Source organism: Athene cunicularia, assembly GCF_003259725.1.
Source record: "Athene cunicularia isolate RWA chromosome Z unlocalized genomic scaffold, athCun1 chrZ_part1, whole genome shotgun sequence".
In the NCBI taxonomy this organism is placed as follows: domain Eukaryota; kingdom Metazoa; phylum Chordata; class Aves; order Strigiformes; family Strigidae; genus Athene; species Athene cunicularia.
In genome coordinates, this window is record NW_020799142.1 from 11,354,869 (window position 1) to 11,377,103 (window position 22,235).

General features: G+C 37.6%; 1 protein-coding gene across 1 annotated transcript in view; it reads right to left on the bottom strand.

Moving 5' to 3' along the window:
* Positions 1-22,235, bottom strand: part of DMGDH (dimethylglycine dehydrogenase) — a 42,475-nt gene that overhangs the window by 19,540 nt on the left and 700 nt on the right. The window contains exons 2-10 of the mRNA XM_026865776.1: positions 20,400-20,576; positions 16,756-16,854; positions 15,308-15,472; positions 14,675-14,879; positions 7,962-8,210; positions 6,583-6,781; positions 1,811-1,980; positions 1,500-1,653; positions 470-635 (exon numbers count right to left, since the gene is read on the bottom strand). Coding sequence (XP_026721577.1) covers positions 470-635; positions 1,500-1,653; positions 1,811-1,980; positions 6,583-6,781; positions 7,962-8,210; positions 14,675-14,879; positions 15,308-15,472; positions 16,756-16,854; positions 20,400-20,576 — 1,584 coding nt within the window. The remainder of the gene's footprint in view (positions 1-469; positions 636-1,499; positions 1,654-1,810; positions 1,981-6,582; positions 6,782-7,961; positions 8,211-14,674; positions 14,880-15,307; positions 15,473-16,755; positions 16,855-20,399; positions 20,577-22,235) is intronic.

Genomic DNA, 22,235 nt, shown 5'->3' on the forward strand with positions numbered 1-22,235 from the left:
TTAGAAAAAGATTTGAAACACAGGAGGTTCTGTCTGAATATAAGAAAGCACTTTTTCTACCGTAAAGGTGGCTGAGCACAGGAACAGGTTGTCCAGAGAGCTGGTGGAATCTCCATTCTTGGAGATACTCAAAAGCTATCTGGACATAGCTCTAGGCAATGAGCTCCAGGTGACCTGCTTAAACAGGGGGTTAGATAAAATGACCTCCAGAGGTCCCTTCCAACATCAACTATTCTATGATTCAATGATCTGTGCCAAAAGGTACTTCTTGGGGCTGCTCTAGTATAAATTCCACTGTTCATGCTCTTAACTGAGTGAAATACATCTCCTGACACAGCAATTCCTCCAAAGGATCTGAGCATTTGGTATCACAAAGATACAGCAATAATATTATGCTTCATTTTCATTTCTGAAACAGATCTTGTTTGTCTAAATCCTATATTAAAACAGTTATTACTGTCCCATTTACCTTTGGAACAACATTTGCAAATAGATGATCCAGCAGCTTAACAGAATCTGCACCTTTTACTTTAAACTTGCCAAATGGTGACAGGTCAATCACACCGACTTTTTCCATAACCTGTTTATATTCACGACCCACAGGTTCAAACCAATTTGTACGCCGAAAACTGGGTCTGTAACACAGCATTTACACACATAAAACACAATTAGGAAATTTTGTGCTCTTTTCAGCAAAATGTAGTCTTCAGTTTGTTCAGTTTAATAATAACACAAAAGAGATAGACTTTCCTAACTGTAGGTAGCTTACCCAATATTTTCCTTGGTTTAACATTGCTTAATTATTAAAATCCTTTAACAGCAGAGAAAGATATGAATTGATATTTTATCAACCATTTTGTACAATAAACTCTGAACTCTCAGTGTGTCATGTGTAAATTTACAGCATACTTTGTTGCTGAATCATTTATTTGAGTTTAAGGCAAAGTGCGTCTACTCCTTTATGAGCTTCATATTCGATTGGGACTCCAGTATCCCTGTGTAAAACACTTGCAGGATGCTTCCTCATGCAAGCAGGTAACTAGGTGGGCAGGCACACAGTAAAATAAAGAAAAAAAAAAAAAAAAAAAAAAAAAAAAAAAAAAGGATGATTGTGCTTCTCCTTTCCTGAGAATTACACAGAGAGGAATGAGTTTTTTCATGAAAACATTATACTGTGCTGCTGATCAAATAAAAAGAAAAGGATAAAAATATTAATTTTTAATGAACAAAGTGTTCTTTCATCTCTTCCTGGAGCTAGGCTGCTCCCTCATTCCCCAAACCCAGAAGGGTTACTGGATACCTCGATGTGTGTTTTGAAATGTCTGCATTATCACAATGAAATGGATTCTAAACTATGGAAAAAACAAGAATGAAAGATCTATCTAATAGATACCTTTAGCCAAAAGGAATGATAAGTGTATGCTTCTCATTAAATTTAACTCAGCTGGCCCTTGCTATGACAATTTATCAAGAAAAAAAAGAAGAAATCTTTCATTTACTTGTATCCAATCTCATCTCCAGGTTTGTAGAACCAATGAGGTTGCTCCCATCCTGCATGGAAGCCCATTGAACATTCTGACTTCAGCAAATCATACAGCCCACTGGTTCTCTCTGTTGGTCTCCCAGCAAACCTTTCTTCTTTAGGGTAACCAACTAGAGGAAAAAAAATACAACCCAGAAAAACAAAGCCATAGCATAATAAGATCATCACCAAGATAGAATACATGTATATAAACAGAGAAATCTAGAGGCAGGCTTTGTTAGAATCCACTTTCAGGACATGAATGTATTTTTTAAAATACTTTCTTACCGACGTTATTAAAACCGTAAGATTCTCTTGCTTTGGCTGCTGTGTATTCTGTGGTGGTCCACTTTCCATAGCGGTTGGGATCTAATTCTATCAGATCAAATGGAGGTTCCCCCTCAAGGATCCAGTCACTGAGGTACTTTCCTATGCCACCAGCATGTATAATGCCATACCTTAAAAACAACAAAAAGTCATGCAATGCCAAGCCTTTTTTGTTTAGTTTTTAATAATCAGTACTAGCATATATAATTAATACACCCCCTAAAGTATTTTTCTTTCTAGTTTTTGGCTTTTTTGTGAGGGTTTTTTTTGTTGTTGCTGTTTTGTCTTGTTTTCCAAGATTACACACTTTAATAACAGTTATTTCTACTGCCTCACTGTCAGCAGCAGAACTCTGTTGCTACTGTACAGGAGTTGCAGTGCGTGAGATTACAGCAAGCTCTTTCTTTCGCCGAATTTAACAGTCTTTTCTATGGACATTAGAATTCTTTAACAATTAATACAAAAAAACTTCCAAACTTTTGATATCCATTAAATATACTTTCTAGTCAAGAGTCTTCTTTTTCAGTCAGGTTTGATTGAACCAGACTCAGATTTGAAACGCTCAGACATTCTAGCAGCTGCAGTGACTATTTACATTACAGTGACAAGAGTAACAGCAGCAAAAGTCAGGAGGCAACACTACCAAGATAGCTTTAAAGACGCTGAAATACCAGCTCCACATAAAATTAGGGAATGTAGAGGAACTGGGGATAAAACTGGAAGACTTGTTTGCAGTGGTGCCAGATTTTGAGAGCTGCCTTTTCTCACCTGGTTTACCTTGTCTGTTCTCCACTTCAACTACAAGGGGAACTGGTTCCAGAAAGCTTATGCTAACAAAGTAAACATGTAGAAACTTTCTGCTACCAGTGTGTAGAAAAAGACTGTTCTGTTTCTACATAATAAGTGTGTGAAGGTTCAGACTGTAGAGAATATGTCTTGTTAGAAACCTTCCTGAAAGGAACCACACCAGACAGCAAAGGTAAATGCTCAAAAGCTATGAAGTGATAGATTTAAGGTTTTCTTACTTAAATATCTTGTATATAATTCTAACTTCCAAAATGCTTGACATCTTGACTTTCATAGGGAAAAAGCTGTGTCTGAAATGTACTCCTGCAAGTTACCTGGACAACTGGGGACAAGGATATGTTGTACTGTGATATGTGTATGGTGCTACTCAGTCTACATACAACTGAACAGTACCATCTAATGCTAAATTACAGGCACCTCAGATTTGACACTGACACAGATAATGACAATTATTAACACCAAATAATTGAAAACTTTTTATTTTAATGCCTCTGTGAATTAGTTTGCCATGGTAGAAAAAGGAAAAAAAGTGCTGAAATAGCTTCCTATCTAGGGAAGATGTGAAAATAAATTTTTATTTGTGAAATTCTCCAGTGAGCACAACAGAAAAATCCTTGAAGAAATAGTAAATCTGTCCAAAACCAAGTTTAGATTAGCATGCAGCTATTAAATCAGACACTCACACTGAACAGTGAAGCTAAAATAAACTTGAATTGCTGCTCATCAGCTCTGCATTCTGAATTCTATGTCCTCAATTAAATAGGCAAGGATCTTATGAAAAAAAAAAAAAGAAAAAGTAATCATTTAATTCTAATGCATATGCATAAGAAGAATGAATTCAGATTACATAGACAACTTAGTTCTGGCACTTGTAGAATGCCTGACTTCATAATATTCATTAGATTACTTTGATATATGGGGTTTTATCTGTTATTTATTTATTTAAATAAAATAGCAATATCTAACAGCTGAGCACATGAAGTAAGTCTGCCAAACACACTTCTTCAGGCTGTTCAGCACAAATCTTCAGACTCTCAGCACAAGCTTTTATCACCAAAGCTGATGCAGTAAGGACCAGTGCTTGTAAACTGCCACTCTGCAAGTGGCAGAAGTGCTCTACAGAAGGGTTGGCCATTGCTGGTGTTAATTAGGCAGCTCTTAGTTATTCATGGATATAAGTTTTGTTACTATGGCTATGATGCCTTCAAGAACATCTCCAGAAGTTTTAACCAGTTTAAGTATCCCTGCATCAATTCACTGCAGCCACACACACAGGGGAACACAATACAGAGACCATTGTATGACTGGGTGCCGACAGACGAAACACCATGAAGTTTTTTAGCTTCATTTGAAGGCCGTTGAGCTAATGGCAGGGTAACCCCAGGAGTAAGACAGCCCAGGAGGCTGCCCAGCGCTATGGAGTTACTACTACAGGTACAGGACTGCACCTGCGCTGAGTGGTCTCTGCAGATCTTTGCAGCAATGACTGCACAACCAGTTGATTACGGTGCTCATAACTGAGCCTACATTATCAGAGATTTTAAATGTTGCGTGGTGCCCAAATCCCTCATTACCTCAGATAATGTGGAGCTGATTGTATTAACATATCCACTTGCAGTTCTGCTGCACAATAATGAAACACATGCTGTGCAGGGATAGGATAGTACAAGTAGCTGTTAAAAAGTGGTACAGTTTAGGAATCTCAGTCTTCATATAAGGATTTAAAGAAAATCTCCTTAATGAACTGCCTTTTTCTGATTTTCTTGTCTCCTTTCAATCCCTGCCAGATTATCTTCCGCATTGTCCCTGTTCTATTCTTGTGTTTTATCTGTATATGAGTCCTTGCTTCTCACTGATTTTCAACTCATTCCATTCCTTTTTCCTATTCCCTGTACATCATGGTCCCTTTTGTAGTGTCTTTGTCCTAGGTTTAGTCATTTTTCTATGCCATTTCTGCAGGAAAACTACTGTTCAGTCTCTGGATGTGGAATACTACTGCAGATAGAATGCAGGAATCTTAGAGCAAGATTTACTGAGTCTCAATATATATTTATGAGCTGTAACATTTATAAAGGCTTGTGAACAGGCCTCATAGATAGATTTTGCGAAGAATGGCAGAAAGGTATATCTTTGGGAGAAAGGTCACCTCAGCCAAACGTGAAGTTCATTCTCAGGAAATGGGGAGGTTAGAGCTTTTCAAAAGCAAGACGTCACCCCCAAAACAACATACCTTCCAATAATCTTGTTCTTTGGAATCATTACACTGCTTTAATTTAAACTTTTTGAATAAACTTCTAGCCTACTCTTGTTAATATTTTCAACGTTATAAGTAACTGAAAATGGGAAGCATTGAGCCACCTTTAATAAACAGTGCTACAAGCTCTGTTAACTATACTTGTTAACTTCTTTGCACAATAAAATGCCTAGCAAGCTGCTAATTTTAGATAATACAAATCCTCTAAACTAACAGCACTAAGTCCTCTGTCACAATGTCCCTGCTAGTTGACTATGAGATAAGGATTTGCTCATACACACACAAAAAATTACAACACTAGTAGAAACACCGCAGTGACCCAGAAGCATAGAACAGAGTCAAAAGTCCCTGAAAAGCAGAAAAAGCAATCCAATGACAGCAACGTAATTGTGACCTCTGTCTAAGCATGTAGAGATTAATTAAATTTATGAAATAAACTGTTTAAAGAAACTTAAACATGTAACACTGGTCTTTAGTTTTTCTTATATGGAACTTTGATTCTGCTCCCATTGACATCAGTGAAGGAAAACAGGCTCCAAAGTCTGACAGCAGAGTAATGAACTTAGTCTTTTTGGTGAACAAGGACTAGGCAAACCACTTTTGTAACTATAAGTTCTGCAAATGTTACTAAAAGATAACAATATTTTTTTTTTTAATCCAAGCAGCAAAGGTGAATACCTTTCACAATGAATCATTGCAAAATTACCAAACCTTTTTGAGGGCCTCAGAAATCACATTAGTGATACTGCCTTATCTTACAATCTGAGGGTTTGTTTGGTTTGGATTGAAATACAACTGGAAAAAGCTGAGCTGGATTTTGAACAGCAAATTAGGCAATTGGAAAAACAATGTAAACAGAATGTGTTCAATAACAAGAACCTGGAATTGTATTCAGTTCATTCTATCCATCTTGATTCGGTGGTTAAATGAAGACAATTGAAGAGAAGTCAGTAGGAGTTTTACCACTGACTTCAGTGTGGCTGGAGTACATAAGATGAAAATCACATTAAAAAAAAAATCATAATGAGCAGGAGAATGACAGCAGTAAAACATCCATGTCACACTGCCATCTTCATTTGCTTTCCTCCAACACCCAGCAACATAAGTTTTCAGTTCAACCTACAACAGTCAGAACAATTACTGTGCTTGTACCACTAGAGCAGTCAGTCATCCAGTACGCTGGCAATGCCTTCTGCTTTCAAACTATTCACCCAAAAGTTAATACTTCATATTAAAAGTTCTCCCCGTACCACGCATTCTTGCCCAACTGAAGGGACACCAGTTTCTGCATATGCTAAACTGTTGAACACAATGTAATTCAAAGCAATACATAAAATGAACAGAAAGTGTATTGTAGAATACACAATACTCTGAGGACTTTAAATTGCTGCACAGACAATACCAAGTACTACCCATTACTGCTTCATAAAGTGTCACAGATACTGGCCTGCAGAATAAAAAGAGGAAAGAAATTGAAAAAAATGAGAGTTATGAAGAACAGAGACAGATGAGCTTCTGTTATGTAGGTAGTGGTAATTAAGACTATTTCCAATTACATTTTACATAAAATATGTGCAAAACAACCCCCAAACCCATAAAAATGAGGAAAGCTTGAGCTGACTGCCATTTTAACAGTATGATAAGCAGAAGTTGTCACAAAGAATTTACTCACCCGAAACCAATAGCTACCCAGTAATTTCTGACACCCTGATGTGGTCCCACCATAGGGAGAATGTCTGGAGAATAGGTGATGGGACCCGCAACTGTGTTTACGATGTCTGCTTTTTTCAGAACAGGGACCATTTCCATAGCAGCCTCAACATGCTCCATAATTCTGTCTAAATCAGACTCAAAAAGTTCTTTTCCAAAACCTGCACAAATATTTGACTCTTATTATATACTTAATTACACTGAAAACAGTTACATTTTAAATACAGTTATGTAATCCACATATATAAAATTTATATGCAATTAATCAGTGAGTATGTTCCAGCCTTTGCCATCCTACATGAGAAAAATGTCATGCACAAATTCCTAGTTATCTGCAGGATCAAGATTATTGTCACTGCAATTATACCGTCCTTTATACATATTTGTTTAACCCGAAGGTCACAGAAATTCAACAATGAAGTAGAAAGGAAATGCAGAAACAAAGAAGCTTCCTCCTATGTTATTAAGACACACTTATTTTTCCCAATATGCCAATGAATTGGGGACAGGAAGAAAGAAATTGCCTGTGTCAGCTTACAGTTTCCATGGTATTTAGTGAATTCCTGGATATATTTAACCCTTCAGTTTGGGCTTTAAGCATTATTGAACACCACTCTCTAGAGGGACTTGACACTTTCTGGAGGCAATGACAGTACAATTCAAAGGCCAGCAATGCTGATTGCTCTTCCTTAGGAAACATGTCATGGTTTTATAAAACACCAAGACCATCAACTTCATATAACTTCTGTCTAAAAGTGAATGGAAAGCTGGAGCCTAGATATAACATAGCATATTTTTTTTTAATAAGCAGCAGTATGACATAGCTAGGATTTTTTTGTACAAAAATTCTGTACAAACCTACAGCTGTTGTTGCACTTATATCCAAGCACCACACTTTATCTAAGACAGTCCTGTGCTATACACATGTTCTTATTTGACAACCACATTATCTCTGGGGGAACAGCAAAAATCCAGAGACCCTGTCAGTACGCTGGAGAGAACTGTAGCTTAGAAAAATCCCTATTTGGTTGCAAAAGGCTACATAACACTGATTTGATGACTAGATCTACACAACACACAGGCACTGGTTCAGAGAGTAGGGTAAGACTATGCTGTAGATATGTATTTTGTGCCTATTTCAGATAGGCTTTTTTATTTTACATTTTTATTTCTATTCACTCTTATCATTGGAGATACAACTATCCTTTGAAAAACAGTTTCTGCATTACAATTGTGCATTGCAAATATCTTTTATTTTCCATCACATAAGGCACATAATGACAGGCTGCGATTTATACACATTAAAATGTGTGCTAGTGCTTTATTTTAGTTCTTAATTACCTGGTGGGACTCCATTTGTTACCCATGAGTCCTGCAGCTTCATTTTTTCCTCACTTTCATATGGACCAAATAAAAGACCATCTCTTTCTTGCCTTAGATAATATGATCCTTCTAAGTCACGAATCACAGGCAATTCTGTTTTTAGGGCTTTCACTTCAGGGATAGTTGATGTCACAACATACTGATGATGAACAGGTATGAGAGGGTGCTGCATGCCAATCATCTTGCCTATGTCACGAGCCCAAAAGCCTGAGGATGACAAAAAACAAGCTAGAAATATTCAAACACTGATTTCAGTAAATGGAAAATAACATAAAACATTTGTAGGAAGCACTGCACTTTATGGAATGTGAGAGAGATTTTTTTTCCCTGTATTTTTAATCAAATTATCTTTTATGCTATCCAGCGTAATTTTCACTCCATAATTCCATGTCCTTGTTCCTAATTAAACTATCGTATATTATTCTAGTATACAGATATCAAAAGTACATTGTTGGTAAAATATAAATTACAACTCTAGAAGTTCAGATTATTTGACAGTCCCACAAACTTCATGGTTTGTTTCAGTAAAGATAGTCTGCAATGAAGTCAGAGACACTTAATCAGAATAAATTAGCTCACATTATAGGTGTTAACCTAGCCTCTTAGTATGTTTTCCCAAGTATTAAAGTCCTAACATCCCAATAGAGCAAGGCAGTACTTTGAGTCAGCTAACCTCAAGAATTTAAGTTTCTCTCCTCTTTCACATGCATCACATGACTCACATCTCACACAGCAGTCAACCAATTGTGATATTTTTATTGGTGAGTAGTCAATGTGCTCTCCCACAGTTATCCAATTAAAAGTTCTGATACAGACTGTGACCAGAAAATGCAAGTGACAGTTCTGCTGTCCCAGAAGCCTGCTCGAGTTTTTTCATGTATACTACTAGGAATAAGTTAAAGAAGATGTAATTCTTCTTTGTTAAGATTTAATTGGTAAGACACATTCACTTAGTCTGTTACTGTCAAGGTGTGGAAGCCACTTCACTGCCAAACTTACTAGTTTGGGCTCTGCATCATGGCTCACATCTGCTGTGAGGTTGGAACATACAGACCTGGGAACTGGGCAGGTAAAACTGACTGGGAAGTTTGGAATATCCCTCAGCCCTACTCTCCTGACTCTGTGGATGAAGGAACAAAGGTATCAGAAGTGGCAATGAAGGGGAAATATTCAATGAAGCCAGAGTTTCAGGGGAGTCTGGGTTGGGGAAAGACAAAATGGAAGAGGTAGCAGGGCCTTCCAAACAAAAGGTTATGTGTTGCACAGCACTCAGGAAAAGAAGGCAGGTCAGCCTAGTTCCTGTTAACCAACTGTCTCCAAACTGTTAATGAAAAAATATCTGCAGCAAGATTTGCTACCTAACACAGCTATCCCTTCTCCTAGGACTTACATTCATGTTGCCCAGCTTAACATACAACTTGCTGTTTACTCATCTCACTCAAATGCTCCTACCTGTCTCTTCAATACGATACCCTCCCCGATCTGACCAAAATTTAGCTCTCAGAGCCCTGAGGGTGCTAACAGGCATTAATGATACTAAACAGCTTCACCTGGGACTTCCACACACACCCCTGCTGATGGACCCAGAAGCCCTATTTTAGGTCAGCTCGGGGCCTTCAGAACCTGTCTAAGCTGGATTGATTGTTGGTGTGCCTGTTTACATCTCTGTCACAACCATACCTGTGCCTGGCCATGGACCTCATTGATCCAGACCCTGATCCGTGGACTACTTCCCAGCTTGCCCTCAGCCCAGTCTTGTCTCTGTAGTCCTGGTTGTTGACCCTGATTACCGTCACAAGACCTGTTCCTGACCTGTGAATCAACTTCTGGGCTTGGCCTTAGCTGCCTGTGCCTCATCCCCACAAGCCTGGCTGGAGATATGGACTGTGGGATGAGCCCCAGCTGCTGGGCCTGGGCCTGCCCTGCTCCCTCCCTTGTGCCCTGTAGGACGGAGCCCTTCCTGGCTTGGCTTCTGCCCTGCCAGCCTTGTTATCACACTTGGCTCCCTGTCCTGTGGGGAGCAGCTGGCCCGTGCTGCTTGCTGACATTAAGTTGGGAATATACCTTCTCATCTCTGGCATGGCCTAAAGCCAGGGTAATTACAAAAGCTGAGTTGGGTTGTGCTGGCTGGCCTTGTACCATCTCCCCACACCAAGAGGCCTGTCAGTCTCTTATTTAATATTACGAACCAGCCTCAGAGTTTAACACCCATGGTTTTTAAAAATGCAAAATTACAGAAGAAAATGTTTTCTGTGATGACTCACTTGACAATTGGTGACAACCAGCTAAAGCAAGGGAGCAGGAAATCCAGGATCATGACAGAGAGAACTGTTCAATTAAAAGCTCCCACCCAATAAATACCCCAGTATCTGTTGGTCTGCAAAAAAGAAAGGCTTCTTCTTCTTAATGGCAACCTCGCCACTTGGAGGAGACTCACTGACAGAACACATGTTAAGTCAGTCAAATTGGCTCCGGGAAGATCATGCAGCGTGTCATACAGTGAGTGATACACAATATCCTTTAAGGCTACTGAAACCTGATTTATGCTCACTGACACCAAAACCAATCAGAAAACTCTAGTAAAGTCGAATTTCTAGCACATCTGCAAAGATTTCCTCTTACACATGACAAATACAAATATGGATTTAAGTGGAAGCTAACAATCTTTGGGGAACTTCTTCTGATTTGGGCATTTCCATGTCACCTACAAAGAAAACTATTTTAAGGTGGAATAATGACCCACAGAGGGGAAGGAAAGGTGAAGTAGCAAAAAATTCCATCTCTAGTATCATACATTGTTTTCCTGCCAAAATTGCTTAGACTTGAAGAGATATTTGGAAAAGAAATAATGCTGCAGGGATGTGGTCCTAATAAATTCACTATTTTGCTTACTCATTAAAACAGAATCTGTGGGAAAATACAGAGAGCAAGCATATTCAAGCTCCTCAAAGAAAATAAAAATGGTAAGACTTAATTTTAGGTCTTTGAAACTTAACTTTGTTTCTTTCAAAATAATATTAAATTTCTTAGCCATTAAATTTGCAGAAGTACATTACAAACACAGCTGATTTTAAATTGTTGTTGAATCAAAGGCAAATAGTTTAGGTTTGTTAAAAATCAAATCTTAAATATTGTACTAAAAAAAATTACATGTGATAACTGCTTATTTAATTGCTTAGAATAACAACAGCTGACATTTACTAAATGAAAAATATTACAGTTTCTTTGTTTAAAGTTTTTTAAGCATGTGCAAAAGCTATTACAAACACAAAAATGGCAAAAAGAATATGTTCTCTGAAACAAAATTCTAATTGGAAGCAGATGTCCTACCACACATACTAGAGATAAATGAAGGCATATATCTCTAGGACATTTGTGAAGATTAAATTGTAGAGATTGCAAACATCTGATGCTGAAATATTCAGTGGTGGTATTACTTATCATATCTGCTGAACTATGTAATCTGACTATCTCTTGTTTTAAAAAAGAAAATCTTCCATCACTACATATATATAAATGGTTGTATATACAGTGGCTGCAAATGTGTGCTTATATATACACACACACATATTGTATATATAAACTAAATTCACTGGTTTTGCAAACTTTAATTAAAAATTCCATTATAAATAGGCTGCAAATCACTTGATCGGGCTCAGTATCCATTAGTTCATGTCAGGGATTATTTATTAGGCATCTGCTTTCTTCCAAAATGGAAACCTCACATAAGGAACAGCTAAAGATTGGTTGAAACTGGTTTGTTCCAGTTCCACAACAGATGTCAGTTGGGGGATGAGGGGGGAGAGAGAATGTAGAGAGCCTTATGATATATTTTTCTCTGCTTGTAATGCAGTATGAGCCTAAAATATAAACTCTGAATTATACCAGTCATGGTCTGTAGTGGAATGAGGCAAGGCTGAGAAGAAGAATGAATGTTAGCTGAAAGAACATTTATAAGAGGTATGTATTATACAGTATTGATTTCACATCCTTAGCCAGAATATTAAACAATATGAGCTTCAAATGTTAATTTTGCCTGAACAGTTAACAACACAAGAGAATTACTAAATATATTGTCGGTTTAATACCTTACTAAATAAAAACTTATGAAAATTTCACAATGGTGCATTTTAATATTTGCAAATTAAATTTGAAAAGCATTTACTAGAAAACTCTGCCTAATGTCAATTTGAAACATAAACCAAAGAAAGATAACTACACTACAAAAATATAAGGAAATTACTACATGTGTGATACTTTATCCATATGATGCAGAGCCAATAGTTAGGAATAATGAGTGGGTAGAATGTTATGGCTTAAATAAGAAGTCTGATTGCCAGAAGAGCTGCCTTTCCATTCCGTAATCTTGGATCACTCCCAGACCGCTGTATCCACACTGTGTAACAAATGACATATGGATCCTATTAGTAAAAAAGTTTGTGATTTTGTAACTGAATGCTGTCCCATAATTCATGCCTGAAAGCCACGAACTGACAGCCCAAAGGCAATCGAATATTGATGCCTATGATCTTCTAAGTGTTTGACTTTGCTGTCTAAGAAAAATTCTTTTAATTTGGTTTCCCTGTTTGTGTGGTTGCTTTATTTCTAAAAAGCATACTGAACTCTTCTAGTCATCTTTCTCTCCAAAATGTCATGTGGCACTCATGAACATGCTTAGATCCTCAAGGTGAACTTTTTCAGATTCCTGCTATTTTAGCTAGTTTTACAGCAATAGCTGGTGATCACCTATGTATGGGAGGTATAAGATAAGAAAGCACACTTTTCAATGATTTTCCCAGGTAGTCTTTACTGAAAGCCTGGAATGATCTAACATAGGGCTGTCTACATCCCAGACACTGAAAAAAGGTCACCCAGAGAGGCCACTCCTCTCACAAGTTCAGCCCTTTTATCCCATTCCCTCCAAATTTCTCTCTACCCCAGTCTTTTCCCCATCCCTGCTTGTCCCATATCTGCTCTTCTTTTCCACTGTCTCAAACTCCACTCTTCTTATTCATCCTTACATCCTTCTTCAGCTATTTTGTCTCTATGTGCAAGTCATTCTCCCTTGTTTGTCAAATCCTGTCCCACTTGCCTTCACTTTCTTCCAATCTATGCCCATCTAACTCTCCCTTGCTACTGCACCAGTCTTTCATGCTCAGATATCTCAGGCAGTCTTAATTTTCCAGTTTCAGTTTCACACATCACCATTCCTCTAGTATATTTCCTAATCTTTCTGTCCAAAAAAGCTCCAGTTTCCTTAATGAAACATGTCAGATCCCTTTCCACTGTCCCTCTCCATAGTGACATTCCCACTGTTACCATCCCCACAGTCCCTCCTGGTTTGAGCTTCCTTGTTCAGCAAGTTGTCTAGCATACAAGTGTTCCACTTGCTGTCCACTGCCCAACTACCAACCACCTCCAGGCACCTTTTCCAAGCATTTCACTCTTCCAGTCTACTGCCCTTCCAGTACAACTCACTCATAATTTCAGTTCTAAGTCATGGTTATTCTACCCATCAAGAGGAAGAGACCCTGTCTCACTCAACTTCTTTATTTTTTCTGCTTTGCACTAGAAATAGATGCTTTCTTCTCTTCCACTGCACAGATGTGGAAAGGAATTATAAAGACATATACTTGCTCTCTGTTCACTTGTCCCATCTCAGCAAGAAGAGAGAGTCATCATGAGACATCACAGCTTCCTACTAACCCTGATTATTCACTGAGATGGGATGTATGAAAGACTCTAAATGCCTTAAAAATGCAGACAGGATTCAGTTTGAGACAGAGTCTGAAAAAACGCCATCCAAATTTGTAAATATTCAGCATGTTTTCAAACAACTGAAAACAGAAAGTCTTCTACTATGAAGTAGAAGGCATGCTTCACAATAGCAGGTGCCAAAAGTTTCACCAATATTTTTCTATAACTTGCATAAAGCAGCAAAAAAAAAGTGAAGTTTAGATTGAATACAGGTTTTTAGACGTATCCACTTATTTAGGAAAACAAACACAAGGACTCTTACCCAAAAGCTCTTTGAAGCAGAAACATCAGTTTGGTTTCTCTAACACAATGAAGAATACAAATTGCATATGTAAATACAAGCTGCTTTGAGTTAGGAAATTTTTATTACATGAAAAAATGTATTGTTAAGCCCAGTGCATATTTAAAAGACTACTCAACGGGCCACAAAAATCTTCTGTTTCAAGGATATGAGGATAGAGTTAAATCTTAAAGATAATAGTCAGGGTTATCTTACTTGCTGCAAATCCTCAGTCTCTTTGAAAAACTCGTGAAGACATTTCTACTTCATTTGTACATTCCATCTCCATTCCTAAGTAGTTTTCATAAGATTTTAGAGGACAATATGCATAGACAGTAGACTCCTCTACACAACGTACCAGTAAAGGTCTCTTCTGCTACTCAAATCTAACAACACAGTCTGACTAGTAACTGCTGAGACAAATCAGAAATAAGTGATTTTGATGCCCAGTCAAGGAAAACTAACATAAGAGCTATGTAAAGTAGTATGTGCAAAGTACATTTTACCACAAACCAAGTGAGTGTTCAAAAATGTGTACTACTTATTCCTGTAATACACACAATTCAGCACAGATGCTCCATGTCAGCTAGTTCGCAAATCTGAAGAGTATATAAATTCTTATGTTAAATCCTACCTGCAGTATTCACAATTCTGTTTGCTCTAATTAGTCCAAGTGGAGTTTCAACTTCCCATGTCCCATCTGATCGGGAGTTCAGATTAGTCACCTGGACAGGGTAATTTAACTGGGCACCATATTTTCTGGCTCCTGCAGCCAAGGCCATAGTGAGAGAATAGGGATCAATATGACCATCTCCAGGGTTATACAGGCCAGCTAAAACCTAAGTGGAGGTAGAATCCCCAAAAATGAGAGAAATTAAAATTTATCAAAATTAACTAATATTTTGAATGCAATAAACACTAAGGAGTCAAATCAAAACAAATTCTCAAAACATATAGTAATATCAGGACTACAGCTACCCAACTTAGCAATGGTCTAAGTGAAATTTCTCAGTTCTCTCATGCAATAAAAGGTTCCAAGGATTTAATATTATAATACTATAAATATTATAATTAATACTATGCACACTGGCATACAGTATGTACTAAAATGCATGTGAGTGATTTTAGTTTATAATGCTTTTTTTCACTAAAAACTAATAATTTTTTGTACAATTTGTATAAAGAAAACAGATCTTTTGTCTACATATCTGATAGTCTGATATTTCATTTCAATGGAAGTTATTTTTCATAAAATTAGGTTATTTACCATATCCATGTTCAATAAGGGAAACAGCTCTTGTACTTTCTCAGGCGTGATTAGGTACTGCTCTGTTGGGTGCCAACCAGCACGAGTCATTTGGTATTTGAATTCATCCACTCTAGTAGGGGTTGAAGCAATTCTGATGCTGCCAGGCTGGTGAAAGCCCACAGCCTAAAACAAAGAGCAAAAGTGAATTACTGGAAGAACCTTTACTTATCTTCATAAATACATACTCCTATGCTATGGGAAGTCTAAAGGAAATTTTCCACTAACATCACTAGAAGAGATTCAAATAAGTTAGATGCCCTTGAAGGAACAGGACTTAGATGTAAACTCCTAGAAAAAATATAATTTTTTAAGAAGGCATCAAATTAACTTCCTACCTTAATAGATACTCTCTTCAGAACAGTTTAAAAAGCTTTTATTGAATGTCATGATACTATTATTTTTACTAAGATTTAAATTAATATTTGGATTTACGCACTCACGCATTTTCAAAAATAGAATCAGATACATCTCAAAAATAAATATATAATAGTTTATATCAAAGTCTATCACCTGCATAATTTTCTATCAAGATGCTGCGGAATTAATTTAACTGACTAAGCACCTTTATGGAGACAATGAATAACCATCTGTCTTCCTCTGTCTTTTCTATAAAGTAGAAATCCTTATGTAGCTGGACACTGAACACTCACTTTCTGGTATACACTATTTATTTTGCCTTTTCTATGTTAATTCACAGGACATTAATATGGCTGAATAAGACTTTTAGTGGAACTCGTAACGATAATCTGCTGTAGTATCTTATCTAGTTGAGCAGTAGAAAGAAGAAAAAGGCATTTTATTACAATTATCAAGTTTATAGACTACAGTGAGGATCATGTGATTTCTGCTGCAGTCTGAAGCAAACGAGTTTAGTAAAAGAAATCTGTATGGCTGAGTGATGCCAGATGAAAAGGATGACTTCTGTGTTTTTCTGCATACTCATTCCTTAAGTCACTAGATAAAAACACATCTCTGAAAGGGACAGGAAGAATTGCAGCAATCTTCTCAAGTACAGACAGCATCCTATCATATGAATTTTTAAGTGGACATGTTTAAAGCAGGAATGTATCATAATCAATCCATTCATTCCAGATCCTTGATGCTATTTTAACTCCTATACCAAGCTAAAGTTGTAGACTCTCGGTCTGCTAAGCTTCTGACATGTTTTATGAAAACCATTTTGTTAAACTTTAGAGGAATCTGGGAAACCATCTAAAACACACAGTGACTAAGCACAACTATAGCACAGATATGCAGGCAGGAGAATATATTTCAGTAAAAAAGGAGCCTTACGGTAGTCAGGAAGACACAACATATTCAACTTGCCAACTCCAAACTTTTTGGTAAGACTATTAGTAAAGTTAGTATCAATCTGAATTAATACTTTCAAAAGTTAAGGAGATTACCTGTCCAGTCTCTTCTTCCAGCTTTTCATAGAGTTTGATACTGTAAGAATGGATTTTCTTCAGGTTTATTCCAGGATGGAAATAAGTAGTTAAACCAGCCTCAAATAAGAAATAGGAACAACAACACAAAGATATGATTAGAAATGCAGTGTTTTCTTTCCCTCCTTCCAACTGTCATTCAAAAGGGAACTGTCAAGATACTATAAAGAAAAGCAACACATGGATGGAGGCAACTGCTACAAAAATAAAAATAAAATCCTTTCCTTACTCAACGGCATTCTTGTTCTCTGCACACATGTTTTTCCACCTGTCTTTCTGTCCACCCATGATACTGTTGCAGTTGTTCTCTCCTATGCTTTCCTTCTTTAAATTATTCAGTTGTCTGTTTCAAATATTTTGGAAGAGACACACAACTGATTAACTCTAAATACGCTGTACTAGGATCTTCTTGCACATGGAGAGAACCAAAACCTTCATGAAGGCCAGATCTTAACAAGAGCTATTACTTTCCTGGGGTGTGAATAGCAGCACAGTGGAAGTCAATATTCTATTCTCAATGGTTGTCTCATGTGGCAGTTAAAGAGCAAATGCTGCATTTCAGAAGTAGCTTAAGAAATTACTCTAGTGTATTTTGCACATCACTTTACCAGGTCTGACTTTAGAAAGCTGTCAAGCCCTTTTGGGTTCATGCAAAGGTAAAATCATGAAGTCACTACAGCCTATTTATAATTAAGGAAATTGTTCACCTGGCTACAACAGAGACAGCTGCATCAATCTAATTACATTCATAACTGCAGAAATTTAGCACTTAAAAAAATACAGAAATAAAGTGTTACTGAAGTTAAGCACATGTCTTTGTATCTCCTGAATTTGACACCTAGCTAACTCTTTCAAGCGACACAACAGAAATGCAAAATGACCTTAGACTTTCAAGTTAAGTAACTACACTGATTTAATTATTTTATATATATATAATGCATATTTTGCTAACTAAAATAGATCTTATTCATAGATTAAGATTGCTTCAATTACGGGACCTAGACACCAGAGTCCACCTTTGAGTTCACTGCCACTCTGAGAGAAAAAAAGAGCAGGAAATGTAAAGGTGAAAAGTAACAGATAGAGTAGAGTTTTGATAGTTTTAAGTTGCCTAATATGCATATACATCAACTACTCTAGATTTTAACTTGTTAACTCTGTTCTGTGCTACATATTTTAGGGCTTTAATTTTAAAAGCCAGTGGAGTAACTGTATACATATGAATAACAAAAGCAAAATTTAGAGGTATTTAAAGATATATTTTAATTCAAACTAATTCAATTATGCTAAGCACCTATTAAATGTTACAGTTCTCCACAATTAGTATCAACAAATATTGCATGAATTAGATCACACATCTTTCTACTTTTAAACCATGGCCTCTTCTGACCCATCTTTCTGGGTGCAGCTTCAGATTTAAGGCTGGATATTTTTCTTCAGAAACAATTAGCTTCAGATTGCTCCTTGCAAATAGCTTACACTCAGATACCATTTCTGTCAAAAAACATAAATCATACTCACTGCCTGAGATGACAGGTACTCAGTATCTTTAGAGAAAGAGAATGGTAGCTGTCTGGCATTAATGACTGTAGGTCTTTAGGCTAGCCACAGTGTTAAAAGTTTTTCCTACCTTTCTTTGTGAAGACTTTACTACTACTAGGGCTTCATTGAGATTGCAAATGATCTGGCCTGCAGAATAGGACAACTTAAAGAGTTCTTCAAGCCTAAATCTTGACCTAATTTACACACACGTAACAACCACTAATTTGTCATGGTTAGACAGGTATAAAAATGAGTAGCACTTTCTCTGTCATTTATTTCTTCTTATTACTGGTAACACAAAAATGTGCACACTTTCTGTGCTGTTTTAATAACACACATGAAAGTCACCCAAATGTATCTCAGACCTGAGAAGTGGAAGAAAGTTTCGGCAGCAACACTAGCAGGAATATGATCCATATGAAACATGATCCTGTGTTCTGGCAGGCCTTACTGGATGGTGAAGGAGGGAAAATGTGGTACAGTACAGCGACATCTGAACCAGACTTTCAACAAGAATAAAGGAAACACTTAGTAACAACCCTCCACTCATGATTTTGGCCTCTTATTCAATTACGGGATTTTTATAATTTTTTACACACATACTGTTCTGTACATGCATTGGGTAAATAGAATTCAGACTGTGCCTCACTCATGTACTTAAGTCAAAGTATTTCTCTGAGCATTTCATAGCTACAATCCAACACACAAGATGCATGATCTGACACCATGCATGGTGTTGACATGTTTGCTGAACTGCATCGGTCGGTATGACTTCTAAGAGACATAATTACTAATTTTTTTTTTTTCCTAACCCTATACAATGTGTTTTCTTTTGCTTTGTTTGTTGAAAAGCAAGTATAATTAAGCATAAGCCTACATATACATTTCAGGCAGCGATTTTTTTATATTTAATTTTTTACTATTCTCTCATAACACCCAAATATCTGCACTAAAATGAAGCTTTTCAAACTTGAGACTTCTCCTCTGAGAGAAGTAGGAGAATACAAATCAAATATAATCCACTTGTGTCATCCTCCTTAATTTGCTCCTGAAAGGCACTCAGATACTACAGTTGTAAGTATTGCATAAATGCTCTATTGCATTAATATAGTGCTTCTAGACACAACAAACTGTTGCGTTTTTACTCTTTTGTATTGCTACACACAGTAGTAATATTCTCCCAATTTCAGCTAGCATAGCTGGAAATGAATGGGAAAAGCATCTATTATTGTGGTAAGCTTTATTTCATTTAGTAACACTACCTACTCCAGACACTGCCATAGAAAATACGTAATTACATACATACATGTTTGTTCACCAGTATGTCCATGAGATTAGCATTATTACAGGAAGCATCCCTACCCTGTCATTATTGCATGTATGTCTTTTCAGTTCTTTTCCTTAGAGAACAGGCAAACATCCCACCTTAAAAAAAACGCATAGTGCACAGTTATTAGCTTTGCTCCTCTCAAGATTCTGTGCACTGTCAACAGTGGCAGGAAATAACTGTCTTGTCTCTCATAAGAATCAGTTTCTGGAATAGTGATATTCTTTGGACACTGATGCTTCTTCTTGATCACCTCTTTTTTCAGGATGGCACATATATAAAAATAATTACACATACAATAATGCCAAATTTCGCATTTCTGGTTTGTGCATGCCAGTGCAACAACTTCCGATGATAAAGTCTGCAGTATAAAGCAGATTACCTTAGAAATAAAATCTTAAATTTAAAAGGTCCAAGTTAAAATAAAGTTTAAAGTCTAAATCCAGTTAATGGCCAAAAACGTGTAATAAAACTAACAGTTACCTTCCAGTAATTTCAAAATACAGTATTTGTCCCAATTTTTACAAATGAGAAAAGGGTACTATGGATAGCTGAACCAAGTTTTCAAAATTCATACAGCGAATCTATAAAGAACCTGGTGCTAAAGTTTGTATCTATAAAATAACCAAGATAGTTAATCTCTGGAAAGTCAGGGAATATAAAGGTAATGAGATTTACGCCACTATTAGATATACAAACTGCAGTTAATCTGAGAGATTAACAAAACATTTCTTACTGCATGCCAAGTAGATCCTGCAGTGAGCTCAGATTTTTCTAGCAGAACAACATCCTTCAAGCCAGCCCTAGACAAATGATAGGCTAGACTCACACCAACGCAGCCACCTCCAATAATCACTGTATCTGCTCTGTCTTTCCCCAAGGAAGGAGATGAGATTTCTTTCCTGGGGGAGAAAAAAATTACAGGCAGTTAGAAAAAGACGGTTACACTTTTGCCCATCTCTTTTGTTTAATGCTCATAATGTAACTTGGTGCCTGACTGGGAGTCTAGACACACCGGACTTAAAACCTATCCTGTTCACACTTACCTTCTTCTAAAGTAAATGCTCTTAAAGAGTCATAAAAAAAAAGCAAGTTTGCTCCCACTCACAACTTTAAATCTGTATCTGTCCAATATACCATTATGTGTAGATCCTATTTCTAAATAGGAAACTGTACCCCTCAAATAACAGTGTCAAAACCTTATTTTTCAAAAGTGCTATAGCACATGCAACACAAAATCTTTAAAAAATGTCTACTTAGCAAGGTTCCTTAATAAATTTCTAAAGCCAGTGTCAGCAGACTACATAGTGTATATGTTCATCAACAGTGAAACTTAATGTGTATTTTGATGTTCTATTCTGACATGTTCTACTTTGTTGAAGTCAAAACATTATAGACAAGTTTTTGTCAATGGCTTACACCTGCCACTACACCATGCTGCATTTCCACAACCACTTGAAGCCAGCATAACCAGAACGGCTGCCATAGGCAGCTCCATTCTCCTCCATCTCATCTGATCCTCCTCTCTACTGCCCCATCTACAAACAGCCAAACAGCAAGCCAGATCAGGAAACTTATCCCGGTTATTAAAAAGCCATTTTTTTGGATATGAGACTGCTCTTAGTACAGCAGCTGTACAGACTACTCTAAAACCACAATATCTCCCTGTTCAGGACTGTTAACCAATACTCAATTTCATCTCCCCCCTCCTTGTACACTTGCTTTTGCAACTTCTCTGGCATAAGGCCTTCTAATGTGTAACTAGTCTTTCCACCCATCCTCCACTCAGAAATCATAGCTATTAGTTGTATGTATTACAAATGGAGATCTTCTAATATGACAAACACAAATGCAGGAGAAATACATACCATGCTTAGTCACTATGTGGCAATGAATGAGAAGTAAAATAAACGGGAGAACTGGACACCACACATTCTCTGTATCTGGTTGCACCACATACTCACATGTGTTCTTGTTTGAGATTACATATTAACTTTTGCAAGTTAACAGTCAAGTGTTTAACAGCTAGATGTGAGACACTTAGACCAGCTCCTCTACTGAACTTTGAGGCACATGGTAAGCAAGGCAAACAGTAGAGGCTTTTCTCATGCTTCTTTCACATAGTGAATTTGAGCTTCCCTCACCTCTTTTTCAGCTCTTTACACACCTTTTCTTTCAAACCCTGGAGCCTGGTGAGAATCCAGGGCGTACCTTCCCCCGGGTGAACTACAGGGTTCACCCAGACGTTCGCTGTCATTTTTGCTCATCTACATGGCCCGAGGGACACCAGGAGGGATCTCTCCACACCAGATGTGCACCTCACCCCGGCATGGGTCTGGTCTTTGACGCAGAAATAAGAGGCGCCGGGGAAAGAGGCACCTGCTGCCCACGGGGAGAGGTCTCAGAGGCCCGGTGACCCCGACCGGCAGCTGGAGCACCGCGGGCGGGCAGAAGGAGCCCGTTCCCCGCACCACCGTCCCCTCACGGCCCCCGACAGGCGGCTTCGCCCTCGGGGGCCGCGCCCTGAGGCGGCGCGGAAGCCAGGCGCTGACAGCCGCGACGGTAAACGGCT